Source organism: Muntiacus reevesi, chromosome 8 (assembly GCF_963930625.1).
Source record: "Muntiacus reevesi chromosome 8, mMunRee1.1, whole genome shotgun sequence".
Taxonomy (NCBI): Eukaryota; Metazoa; Chordata; class Mammalia; order Artiodactyla; family Cervidae; genus Muntiacus; species Muntiacus reevesi.
In genome coordinates, this window is record NC_089256.1 from 18,240,450 (window position 1) to 18,253,012 (window position 12,563).

The following is a 12,563-nucleotide window of genomic DNA, read 5'->3' on the forward strand; positions in this document are numbered from 1 at the left end:
TGCATGATGTACTCTGTATATAAGTTAAATAAGCAGGGTGACAATATACAGCCTTGACATACTCCTTTCCCAATCTGGACCCCAGTACATTGTTTGATGTCTAGTTTGAACTGTTACTTCTTGACATTCTTAACCTCCAGTTTCTCAGGAGACAGGTAAAGGTGGTGTAGTATTTCCATTTCTTGAAGAATTTTCCACAGTTTGTTGTGATCCACACAAAAGCTTTCACCTAGTCAATGAAGCGGCAGTGGATTTTTTCTGTAATTCCCTTTTTCTGTGATCCAATGGATTTTGGCAATTTGATCTCTGCTTCCTCTGCCTTTTCTATTCCAGCTTGTATATCGGAAGTTCTCAGTTCACGTAGTGTTGAAGCCTAACTTGAAGGATTTTGAGCATTATCTTGAGGTGAGATAAGTGCAATTATACAGTAGTTTGAACATTCTTTGGCATTGCTTTCTTTAAGATTGGAATGAAAACTGAATTTTTTCAGCCCTGTGGCCACTGCTAAGTTTTCTAAATTTGCTTTCATAATGAGTGCAGTACTTTAACAGCATCATTTTTTTAGGATTTTAAATAACTCAACTGGAATTCCATCACCTCCACTAGCTTTGTTTGTAGTAATGCTTCCTAAGGCCCACTTGACTTCACACTCCAAGATGCCTGGTCCAGGTGAGTTTCCACACCACCATGGTTATCCAGGTCATTAAGGCTTTTTTTTTTATATATATATAGTTTTTCTGTGTATTCTTGCCAGAATCTCTTTTAATCTCTTCTGCTTCTGTTAATTCCTTGCCATTTCTGTCCTTCATTGTGCCCCACCCTTGTAAGAAATGTTCCCTTGGTATCTCCAATTTGCTTGAAGAGATCACTAGTCTTTCCCATTCTATTATTTTCCTCTGTTTCTTTGCATTATTCACTTAAGAAGTTTTCTAATGTCTCCTTGCTATTCTCTAGAACTATGCATTCAGTTGAGTATATCTTTCCCTTTCTCCTTGCCTTGTGTTTCTCTTCTTTTCTCAGCTATTTATAAGGCCTCCTCAGGCAACCATTTTGCCTTCTTGGCATTTCTTTTTCTTTGAGATGGTTTTGGTCACCACCTCCTCTACAATGTTATGAAATGCTGTCCATAGTTCTTCAGGCACTCTGTATCCCATATCTAACCCCTTGAATCTATTTGTCTCTTCTACCAGAGTAAGACCCAGTTTTCCCCACAGTCAATCTCTCCCATCAGGAAGCTTGCCTTTTATCCTCATCCATCAGAAGGCAGACAGAATAAGCAAGAACTACAATACCACTGCCTTTGGAATGAAAGCAAATATCACAGAAAGCTAACCAAAGCGATTACATGGATCACATCCTTGTGTAACTCAATGAAGCTATGACCAGGCCATCCAGGGCCACTCAAGATGGACAGGTCATAGTGGAGAATTCTGACAAAATGTGGTTCACTGGAGAAGGGAATGGCAAATCACATTAGTGTTCTTGCCTCAAGAAACCCATGAATAGTATGAAAAGACAAAAATATATGACACCTGAAGATGAGCCCACACTCCCACCCCACCCCCAGGTCAGTAAGTATGCTGTGGGGAAGAGTGGAGAAATAGCTCCAGAAAGAATGAAGAGGCTGGGCCAAAACAGAAACAACACTCAGTTGTGGATGTGTAACCACTAGGTCAAAGTAAAATCCAATGCAGTAAAGAAAAATGCTGCATAGGCACCTGAAATGTTAGGTCCATGAATTGGATGTGGTCAAGCAGGAGACAGCAAGATTGAACACTAACATCTTAGAACTAAATGAACTAAAGTGGATGGGAATGGGTGAGTTTAATTCACATGACCATTACATCGCCTACTGTGGGCAACAATCCTTTAGAAGAAAGAGTAGCCCTCACAGTCAATGTACTGTGTGCTCAGTTGCTCAGTCATGTCTGACTTTTTGTGACCCCATGGACTGCAGCCTGCCAGGCTCCTCTGTCCATGGGGATTCTCCAGGCAAGAATACGGGAGTGGGTTGTCATGACCTCCTCCAGGGGATCTTCCCAACCCAGGAATCGAACCCAGATCTCCCACATTGCAGGAGGATTATTTACCATCTGAGCTACCAGGGAAGCCCAAGAACACTGGAGTGGGTAGCCTATCCCTTCTCCAGGCAATCTTCACAACCCAGGATTCAAATCAGGGTCTCCTGCACTGCAGGCAGATTCTTTACCGACTGAGCTACCATGGAAGCCCAATAAGAGAATCTAAAATGCAGTACTTGGGTGCAATCTCAAAAACAACAGAATGATCTTGATTTTTTTTTCCCAAGCAAACCATTCAACATCACAGTAATCCATATCTATACCCCAACAACTGATGCCGAGCTGAAGTTGACCAGTTCTATGAAGACCTACAACAACTTCTAGAACTAACACTCAAAAAAGGTGTCCTTTTCATCATTATGGATTGGAATGCAAAAGTAGGAAGTCGAGAGATACCCAGATTAACATGGAAGTTTGGCCTTTGGGTACAAAATAAAGCAGGGCAAAGGCTAACAGACTTTTGTCAAGAGAACAGGCTGATCATAGCATATACCCTTTGCCAACAACACTAGAGATGTCTCTACAAATGGACATCATCAGATGGTCAAAATCAAAATCAGATTGACTATGTTCTTTGCAGCCAAAGGTGGAGAATCTCTATACAGTCAGTAAAAACAAGATCTTGGTGCTAACTGTGGCTCAGATCATAAACTGCTTATTGCAAAATTCAGGCTTAAATTGAAGAAAGTAGGGAAAACCACTAGGCCATTCAGATATGACCTAAATCAAATCCCTTATGATTTTACAATGGAGGTGACAAATAGATTCAAGGGATTAGATCTGGTAGGCAGAGTACTTGAAGAACTGGGGACAGAAGTTTGTAACACTGTACAGGAGTCAGTGACCAAAACCATCCCCAAGAAAAAGGAATGCTCAAGGGCAAAGTGGTTGTCTGAGGAGGCTTTACAAATACTTGAGGAAAGAAGAAAAGCAAAAAGCAAGGGAGAGAGGGATAGATATACCAAACTGAATGCAGAGTTGCAGAGAATAGCAAGGAAAGATAAGAAGGCCTTCTTAAATGAACAATAAAAGAAATAGGGGGAAACAATAGAATGGGAAAGACTAAAAACCTCTTCAAGAAAAGTGGAGATATCAAGGGAAATTTTCATGCAGGGATGGGTATAATAAAGGACAGAAACAGCAAGGACCTAAAGAAGCAGGAGAGATTAAGAAGAGGTGGCAAGAATAAACAGAAAAATTGTACAATTAAGATCTTAATGACCCAGAAAACAATGATGGTGTGCTCCCTCTTCCTGAGCTGGACATCCTAGAGTAAGAAGTCAAGAAAACATTACTACAAACAAAGCTGGTAGAGGTGATGAAATTCCATCTGAGCTATTTAAAATCATAAAAGATGATGCTGTTAAAGTGCTGCACTCAATATGTCAGCAAATTTGGAAAACTCAACAGTGGCCACTGGTAAAGAATCTGCCTGCGGTGCAGGAGACCCCAGTTTGATTCCTGGGTTGGAAAATTGCCCTGGAGAAGGGATAGGCTACCCACTCCAGTATTCTCAGGCTTCCTTGTGGCTTAGCTGGTATAGAATCTACCTGCAATGCGGGAGACCTGGGTTTGATCCCAGGGTTGGAAGATCCCCTGGAGAAGGGTATGGCAACCCACTCCAGTACTCTTGCCTGGAGAATCCCCATGGACAAAGGAGCCTGGCAGGCTACTGGGGTGGTAAAGAGTAGACACGACTGAGAGGCTAAGCACAGCAACACTGCACAGCAGTGGCCACGGAACTGGAAAAGGTCAGTTTTCATTCCAATCCCAAAGGGCAATGCCAAGGAATGTTCAAACTACTGTACAATTGCATTCATTTCATATGCTAACAGGGTTATGCTCAAAATCCTTCAAGCTAGGCTTCAGCAGTATGTCAGCCAAGATCTTCCAGATGTATGATTTGGGTTTCCAAGAGGCAGAGATACCGGAGATCAAATTGAGGCCATTCATTAGATCATGGGTGTTCCAGAAAAACACCTACTTCTGCTTCATTGACTACACTAAATCCTTTGACTGTATGAATCACAACAAAATGTAGTAAATTCTTAAAGAGATGGGAGTACCAGACCACCTTACCTGTCTCCTGAGAAACCTGTGTGTGGGTCAAGAAGCAACAATTTGAACTGGACTTGGAACAATTGACTGGTTAAAAAATGGGAACGGAGTACTTCAAGGCTGTATATTGTTACCCTACTTCTTTCACTTATTAATATATGCAGAGTACATTATATGAATGCTGGACTAGATGAATCACAAGCTGTAATCACGATTGCCAAGAGAAATATCAACAACCTCAGTATGCAGATGATACCATTCTAGTGGCAGAAAGTGAAGAGGAATTAAAGAGCCTCTTGATGAAGGTGAAAGAGGAGAATGAAAAAGTTGGCTTGAAATGCAGCATTTCAAAAACTAATATCATGGCATGCAGTTCCATCACTTCATGGCAAACAGAAGGGGGGAAAGTGGAAGCAGTGGCAGATTTTCTTTCCTTGGCTTCCAAAAGTCACTGTGGAGGTTATTGCAGCCATGGAATTAAAAGACCCTGCTCCTTGTAAGGAAAGCTGTGACAAACCTAGCATATTAAAAGGCAGAGGTATCACTTTGCTGACAAAGGTCAGTATAGGTAATGCTTTGGTTTTGCCAGTAGTCATATGTGGATGTGAGACTTGAATAGTAAAGAAGTGTCTGAGTCTAGAAGAATTGATAGTTTGGAATTTTGGTTCTGAGAAGACCCTTGAGAGTTTCTTGCACTACAAGGAGATCAAACCAGTCAATCCCGAAAAAGGAAGTCAACCCTGACTATTCATTGGAAAGACTGATGGTGAAGCTTAAGCTCCAATAGTTTGGCCACCTGATGCAAAGAGCAGACTCAATGGAAAATACCCTGATGCTGGGAAACATTGAAGGCAAAAGAGAAGGGGTGGCAGAGGATGAGGTGGTTAGATAACATCGACAACTCAATGGACGGGAGTCTATTCAAGCTCCAGGACGTAGTGGAGGACAGAGGAGCCCCGAGTGGGTGCTACAGTCCATGGAATTGTAAAGTGTCAAACATGACTTAATGACTGAACAACAACAAAACAAAAACTGTAATTATACATTGTGACAAATGTTATTTAAAAAACTGAGCCATTTTAGTTATAAAGATGTAACGTAAAAGAGATCACCTGAAAAAAAATGAAACTGAACATGAGGGCCCTTAAAAATGAAATGTCAACCATGTAAAAAGCAAAGAAATAGTGTTTCAGGTAGAGGGAACTTTGCAAATTACTGACTCAGAAAAGAGTTTGGTGTGTTTAAGGATCTGTAAAGAGACCAGTTTATCTGTAGCAGAGAGGGTGAGGGAGCCATGCATGAGATGTGATCAAGGACAGAGGCAGAGGCCAAGAAAAGAAGGTTCTGATAGCTTGGAGAAAAGAGTTTATATTTTCCTATAAATGTGTTGAGAGCACACTGAAGACTCTCCAATTTAGCAGCCACTACCTATATACACCTCTCTCAGTTTTAATAAGTTTTAAGTTAAATTCAGTTAAATTTCAATTCTCTCTCTCTCACTCACACACACACATACACACGCATATCAAGTGCTCATGTGGCTAGTGTCTTTCACATTGGTTTGTACAGATGTGGAATCTTCTCATTATTATAGAAAGTTTTATTGGGCAATGCTATGAAGGAGTCTAGGCTGGAGAATGAAAAGACTGGAGAATGACATTAATTTTTTTCAAGATTACTCTGGCTATTGTATAGAGAATCAGTTATAATGAGATGAGAGTGAGGCAGGGAGATATTTCAGGAAGCCACAGCTATAGGCAGGACAAGAGGTCAGCAATCTGGGCTGAGTTCCTCTGGGAAACGCCTCTCGGCTCCAAACAATGCCAAGAGGACTGACTCCTGCATTAGTGCCTCTGCAGCTGGGGTAGCTGAGATGTTTCTCAACGTGCTCTTTCGTCCTCTGGGACACCAGCCTAGGCTAATTTCACATGGTGGTGAAACATCCAGTCAGCAAGAGCAGGGCAAGCCCCAGTACACGGGCACTTGTGAAACCTCTGCTCATATCACGTTTGTTAATGTCCCATCGGTCAGAACAAGTCACCTGACGAAGTTCAGAGTCATTGTGCGCTGGGAAGAATGGGTCATTGCGGACAGTGCTGTATCAGCCTATCCACGAACATCTGCCTCAGAAATGTCTTTGTTTTCAGACACTTCCAGTTGTCAGGGGGTGAAAATTTGTCTTCTGAGTGGAAATCCAAGGATGACTCCTGTAGGACAGTGGGCAGGAGCAATTTGGTGACTCTTGGATGTTTGACTTTGTCAGTGGTCAAAATGCAGTTAGCTTTGTCCCATGAAGTCTTGTGTAGAAAGGTTGAGCTCTGTTCACCCATTAACTTTCAACTACCTCCTCAGTTCTGATTCTATCCCTCACAGAAGCCCGTCTGGAGAAAGTGCCACCATTGTGACATGTATCAATCCATCATTTTAGTCCTCTGCGAAGTTAAGCAAACTCATTATCCCCATCAGCTTCCTATAACCGGTATTCAACGTTCCTCAGTTTTCCTGCCTCTTAAGTCCATTCCCAGACACTAAGACTCAGCATTTGGGTTACTCAGCTATGTATCCCAAGATCTCTCCTTCCCTCTGCTTTTTGATTTGATCCCATTCATAGCAAGCATTTATAAGTGTCAGGCACAGTTCTAAATGTATTATAGGGGCTACTCATTCAATCCTCACAAGTAACCCTATGAGATAGCTATAATTATGGGCTCCATTTTACAGAGGCAATATGCAAGGTGTGAGTGAATCGAGTCATTTGTCAAAGGTCACACAGCTGGAAAGTGAGGAGCTGGGTTTCAAACCAGGCAGACGATATCAGAGTCTTCCTCTCACCGCTTCTCCTTTCTTCCCCTCCAGATGCAAGGGGATAAGCTAGAGAGCAGGTGTCAGCCCTCAGACCACCCGCAACAGCAGCCAGGGTCCTCCTCATTAATGACTCTACTTCTTCCTGAGCTGGCAATCATAGAATAACCTTTCTTATTGCAGGTGCAGTGGGAGTGTATCAACCCCAAGTACAAAGCCAAGAAGAAGAATTATAAGAACTCGGGCATTGTGATTTTGAATCAGTGCAAGGTATAAACATAGCCCCTGTCTTCCAGGAGTATGAAACTAAGGCTGTCTGGGAGGAAGGCCCAGGTTGTCTGCACAGAAAGAGAGAATGTCAAGAAGATATGATCTTTTTAAAATAAAAAAATCAGAAATTCAAGGTATTAGTGGACATACAGTATATGTTTGGGTGGCTTTGGAGCTCTGGTAGGCCAATGCCTCCATCACCTCAACAAAGACAGTCCTGCCCCAAAATAACAGAGTCTTGGTCACAAGTCAGGTTCTTCTCTGCCCAGGACAACACCAGAGGGAGGTCCCCAGATGGGGGCAACCAACATTTCTAAAGCACCTGAGTGAGTGAGTGAAAGTCGTTCAGTTGAGTCCAACTCTTTGCAACCCCATGGACTATACAGTCCATGGAATTCTCCAGGCCAGAATACTGGAGTGGGTAGCTGTCCCCTTCTTCAGAGGATCATTCCAACCCAGGAATCGAACACAGGTCTCCTGCATTGCAGGCGAATTTCTCACCAGCTGAACCACCAGGAAAGCCCAAGAATACTGGAGTGGGTAGCCCTTCCCTTCTTCAGGGGATCTTCCTGACCCAGGAATCAAACCAGGGTCTCCTGCATTGCAGGCAGATTCTTTACCAGCTGCTAAATGGAAGCCCCCATTTACATGTAATAAGCACTAAGTTTTTAACAAAAAAAGATTTTAAATATAATAGTTAATATTACCAGAACCTTGCCAAGACAATGTAATACCATAAAAAGTTATGGAAAATAGCAATAATCTGCCAATAACAGGATTATTTCTATTATATTCTAAATTCAAATTTTATCTTCACTTATGTATATTTCACAAAAGAAAACACTAATATTAAGTTTTAGAGTAAATTTTTACTCTTATTTTTTTGTACTTTTATTCCATAACTACATTAAAGTATTGCCATTTCAAAGAAACATCTACAGCTTCCCAGAAGAACTAGTTTTAATACTGGCAGTCGTCCTGTTCAATACACACCAATATAAATCTTTTCTTGTCAGAGAGCTCAATATTAAGTACTCTACACCAGGCTTTTTTGTTCTATGTTTTCTTCTCCTCTTGGGTGCTGTGAACTCTGTTTCACTAAAACTTTCATTCTCCATTTCCTCTTCCGTAACCACAGGCATACTCAGACTTAAAGATTTATCTTCCTTATGTATATTCTGCGTGCCACCTCTGTCTCTGGAAGACACTTTCCTTCCTGCTGACACTTTCTAAAGTGTCACTTTTAGACACATTCTAAATCACCTACTCTGTGCTTATCACACAAAGTGATAATCACTAGTACTTACCACTTAATGCTTTGTATGTGGCACCTCCTCCATACTGAAGCGATACCATGAAAACAAGACATGGGGGATGAGTAAAGCACCTAAAAATTTCTCCCAGAGGGCTCTAACTTTGCAGAAAATCCCCTTTGAGAATAATTTTGCCACCGGTTGAGTACTTACTATGGTAAAAATAACTACAATACATTCTGTTATTCTTACCACAATTCTGAGATTTCTACCTTCGAATGTGATTGTAACTAGTTCATTGTCACACACATGGCAAGAGCTGAGATTTTAATCTCTGTCTGTCTGACTCCATGATGTAAGACTTCCATGCCATCCAGTCTCTATCTAAATATATCAGGTTCCTTTTCTCAGAGTTGGCATTCCTGGCTGCCAGGGGCTGTAGGAGCCCATTCTCACATAACGGAAGAGTTGGGGAAAAGACTGATGGGTCTAGCTTAAGTCAGAGGCTATCTTGTGAATTAATCAGCGGAACTAGACAATAACAATGCTTACAATTGGCCATCTGGGGTCATTGTTTTGATAATGTTTGCTGAATTTATGATGCTTTGATATCTTGGGGACTTGCATACTGATAGGAACTACCCCTCTTAGGTTTAGCTAATTCCTCGAGATAGCAATCAGCGTGCCTATGAGCCCATCTTTGACATGCAGACAGAGCAATCCAGAGCCTGTATCCCTAGCCACCCCCTTTCCTGAGCTCTCACACACCAAGCCAATATTCCCCCTGCCCTGTGTCACCCCAGAGCCAGCTTCAGACAATTAGAGACCATCCCTATTGCCCAGAGCCTCCAGAATCACTCACTATTCAATCCTAAACCTGTTTAACTGCTTACCTTGCCTCACTCATTCCTCCCAACAAAAACCACCATAGTGACTTTTGTCTGTGCTTCCCCTGCATGCCTCCTGCCTCCTGACTAACCCAGTGCTACCCCATGTGGCCCCCTTGTGTGGCAGGACATGCCTTCAGTCCTTTGGAGAGCTGTGAATAATAAACTCTTCTTTCAAAGGCAATTGTCTCTGGTCATATTACCTACCTACATATACAGACCAAATCCTGGTGTATTCAGAACAGTCCTGTGCCCATAGAAGCAGGAGAAAAGACGATCCAGATGAGTCAGTTCAACTGTCCCTGTCTGTAAGGTGACTGTGCATATAACAGTTTCGATCTAAGAGTCTGGCACTCAGAGGACATATTATTGGTAGGGATATAGTAGAAGGGCCACCCACTCCAGCATTCTTGGGTTTCCATGGTGGCTCAGACAGTAAAGAATCTGCCTGCACTGGGGGAGTTCTGGGTTTGATCCCTGGGTTGGGAAGATCCTCTGAAGGAGGGCATGGCAACCCACTCCAGTATTCTTGCCTGGAGAATCCCCATGGACAGAGGAGCCTGGTGGGCTACAGTCCATGAGGCTGCAAAGAGTCAGACACGACTGAGTGACTAGGTACAACACAACATCTCAACTATCAGGCAAAGCATCCCCATAAGGAAGCCGGGAGCAGGCACTGCTCTGAGGGCCCAGGAAACATCAGCCCTGAGACAAGTCTGCTGATAGATGTGTGCCACCTGGAGGTGATGCCTGGAAATGCCACCACGGGGTTTTGCGGGTCTTTGAGAAGCTGCCCTGAGCCTCAGATGGAATATGAGAAGTCAGCGTCAAAAATCAGCTGATGGTTGCACCAGTAAAACGATCCAGATCGTGAGCTCTATAACTGCAGGTACCATGCCTGTTTCTCTTCTCCCTGTATCCTTAGCATGCAGGGCATGGTGGAGGCTCAATCAATCCTTGTCAAATAACTGCGTAGATGAATGTCACCAAGACTCAAGCAGCAGAATCATAATTTAGCAGAAATGAAGACTAGAAATCAGTAAAGTGTGTGAGAACACAGAAGCTAGGGGTGGGGCAGGAAGCAGGAAGACTATTGACTTCCAGTCCAGAGGTTAAAAGGATGCATTTGCATCCCACCTCCACCATCTAGATAGGTGATCTTATCCTCAGTTTCCTCGTGGATAAAATGGACACAATAATAATCATAGCATCACCTTCACAGGCTCATTCTAAGAATTAAATGAGATCATGTATGTTAAGAGCTTGGCATACACTTAGTGCTCAGTAAATATTAATCCTTGTTCTTCATGGCAAGGGAGGAATCTCACTCACTGGCAGCTCACAGTGGAGAGCTTCTTGGACAATTTTGACCTTGAAGCTGCTCGTCTTTTTCACTGTGGTGTTAGGAACGTTACCAGAACTGGGACTTAGACACGGGCAGCAAGACTGAAGCTAAGCATGAGACTTCATGTATTTCAAACCAGTGGTGACCCATGAAAACACAGTACCAGTCTCACTCCAGAGGCAGAGGCTGATTAAAATCATGTAAACCCAAGAAGAGTGAGAAAGAGGATGGATGGTTGCAGCCCTCACAGGCCCATCTGTTTTCTTTCTCTCCTCTCATGAAAGATAATCAGCTGACTCATCTTTTCCCCACAGAACTTTCTCTGCTCTTCCCTCTAGGTCAGCAAACCCCATGTTTAGGCCTCTAATGTGTAAGTACTTGGATCACACTGTTCTAATAGAGCTTCCTCTCCTCCCCTGCAGATCCACAAGATGCATTCTTTCTTGGACTACATCATGGGTGGCTGCCAAATCCAGTTTACAGTGAGTTGTTTGTTTGTTCTTACTCAGGGAGCGAGGTTGGGGGTCAGTACTGGGTGTGGGGCACAAGGACCCACAGTCTGTTAAGACCCTGGGCTGGCTTTGCTCAGGTTTCACTGCTGAAATATCATACAGTAACATGTCTTTGCAATGGGTCACACTTCTGTTTTCCCCATGACTATTTTTTCAGCATCCTATCAGGAAATGCATGCCATTTAACCTTGGGAGGGCTGGGGAACCAGTCTATTATGCTTTCCATTCCTTCAGTAACTGCAGGAGGCAGGAGGCAGTGGGTGGGTTGCCAGATTCCATCACTGGGCGAAAAGGGCTGAGGGAGGAGTGAATCGTGCTAAAACGTCCCACTGAACCATGGCTGACATCTTGGTTGTGTTCATGTAGACAGAACAAAAGCTCACATGTCAAGCCCAATGGTCAGTGCCAAGAGTAAGCCATCCAGATGATTCACTGGGCAATGAAAAAGTGAATTCCAAAAGACTGGAGAACCAGTCTGTCAATGTTGAGAAATAAAATTAATGAGTGGACTAAGGATCTTCTCTGTGAGCCCATGGGATTTGTATACTCCTAATAATGTATTTGGTGGTGGGCTGGGTCTTTGTTAAGTGTCTGGGTGGGCCAAGATTGTAAGTCCACCTGCCCTGGCACAATTTGCTCTCAGTGGCTACATATTCAAAATCCTCCTAGTTTCCAGCAGACATGACCTGCAAAGAGAGAATACCCAGATGACAAGAAATAAATCAGTTAAAACCTGTGGGAAAGTCATGTGGATATAAACAAGTTGTGCAGCATCTGTGCCCCATCTTACAGAAGGGTACTTGTGAAGTTCAGCCCTATTTAGCTCCCTAGATGGGCTCAATCATGTGAGGCAGAAAAAGAGAATAGTTTGAGCCCAAGAGAGTCAACTGGACCAATGTGCTCCTGAGACTAAAGGTCAGTTCAGTTCAGTCTCTCAGTCGTGTCCGACTCTTTGCAACCCCATAATCTGCAGCACGCAGGCCTCCCTATCCAACACCGACTCCCGGAGCCCACCCAGACTCATGTCCATTGAGTCGGAGATGCCATCCAACCATCTCATCCTCTCTCATCCCCTTTTCCTCCTGCCCTCAAACTTTCCCAGCATCAGGGTCTTTTCCAATAAGTCAGCTCTTCGCATCAGGTGGCCAAAGTATTGGAGTTTCAGCTTCAATATCAAACATTCCAATCAACACCCAGGACTGATCCCCTTTAGGATGGACTGGTTGGTTCTCCTTGCAGGCCAAGGGACTCTCAAGAGTCTTCTCCAAAACCACAGTTCAAAAGTATCAATTCTTCGGCCCTCAGCTTTCTTTATAGTCCAACTCTCACATGCATATATGACCACTGGAGAAACC

At 43.2% G+C, this 12,563-nt stretch overlaps 1 protein-coding gene across 1 annotated transcript in view; it reads left to right on the top strand.

Moving 5' to 3' along the window:
* The window catches only part of CPNE4 (copine 4), a 653,986-nt gene that overhangs the window by 605,651 nt on the left and 35,772 nt on the right, over positions 1–12,563 (top strand). The window contains exons 9-10 of the mRNA XM_065942642.1: positions 7,125–7,211; positions 11,119–11,178. Of these exons, the coding sequence (XP_065798714.1) occupies positions 7,125–7,211; positions 11,119–11,178 (147 nt within the window). The remainder of the gene's footprint in view (positions 1–7,124; positions 7,212–11,118; positions 11,179–12,563) is intronic.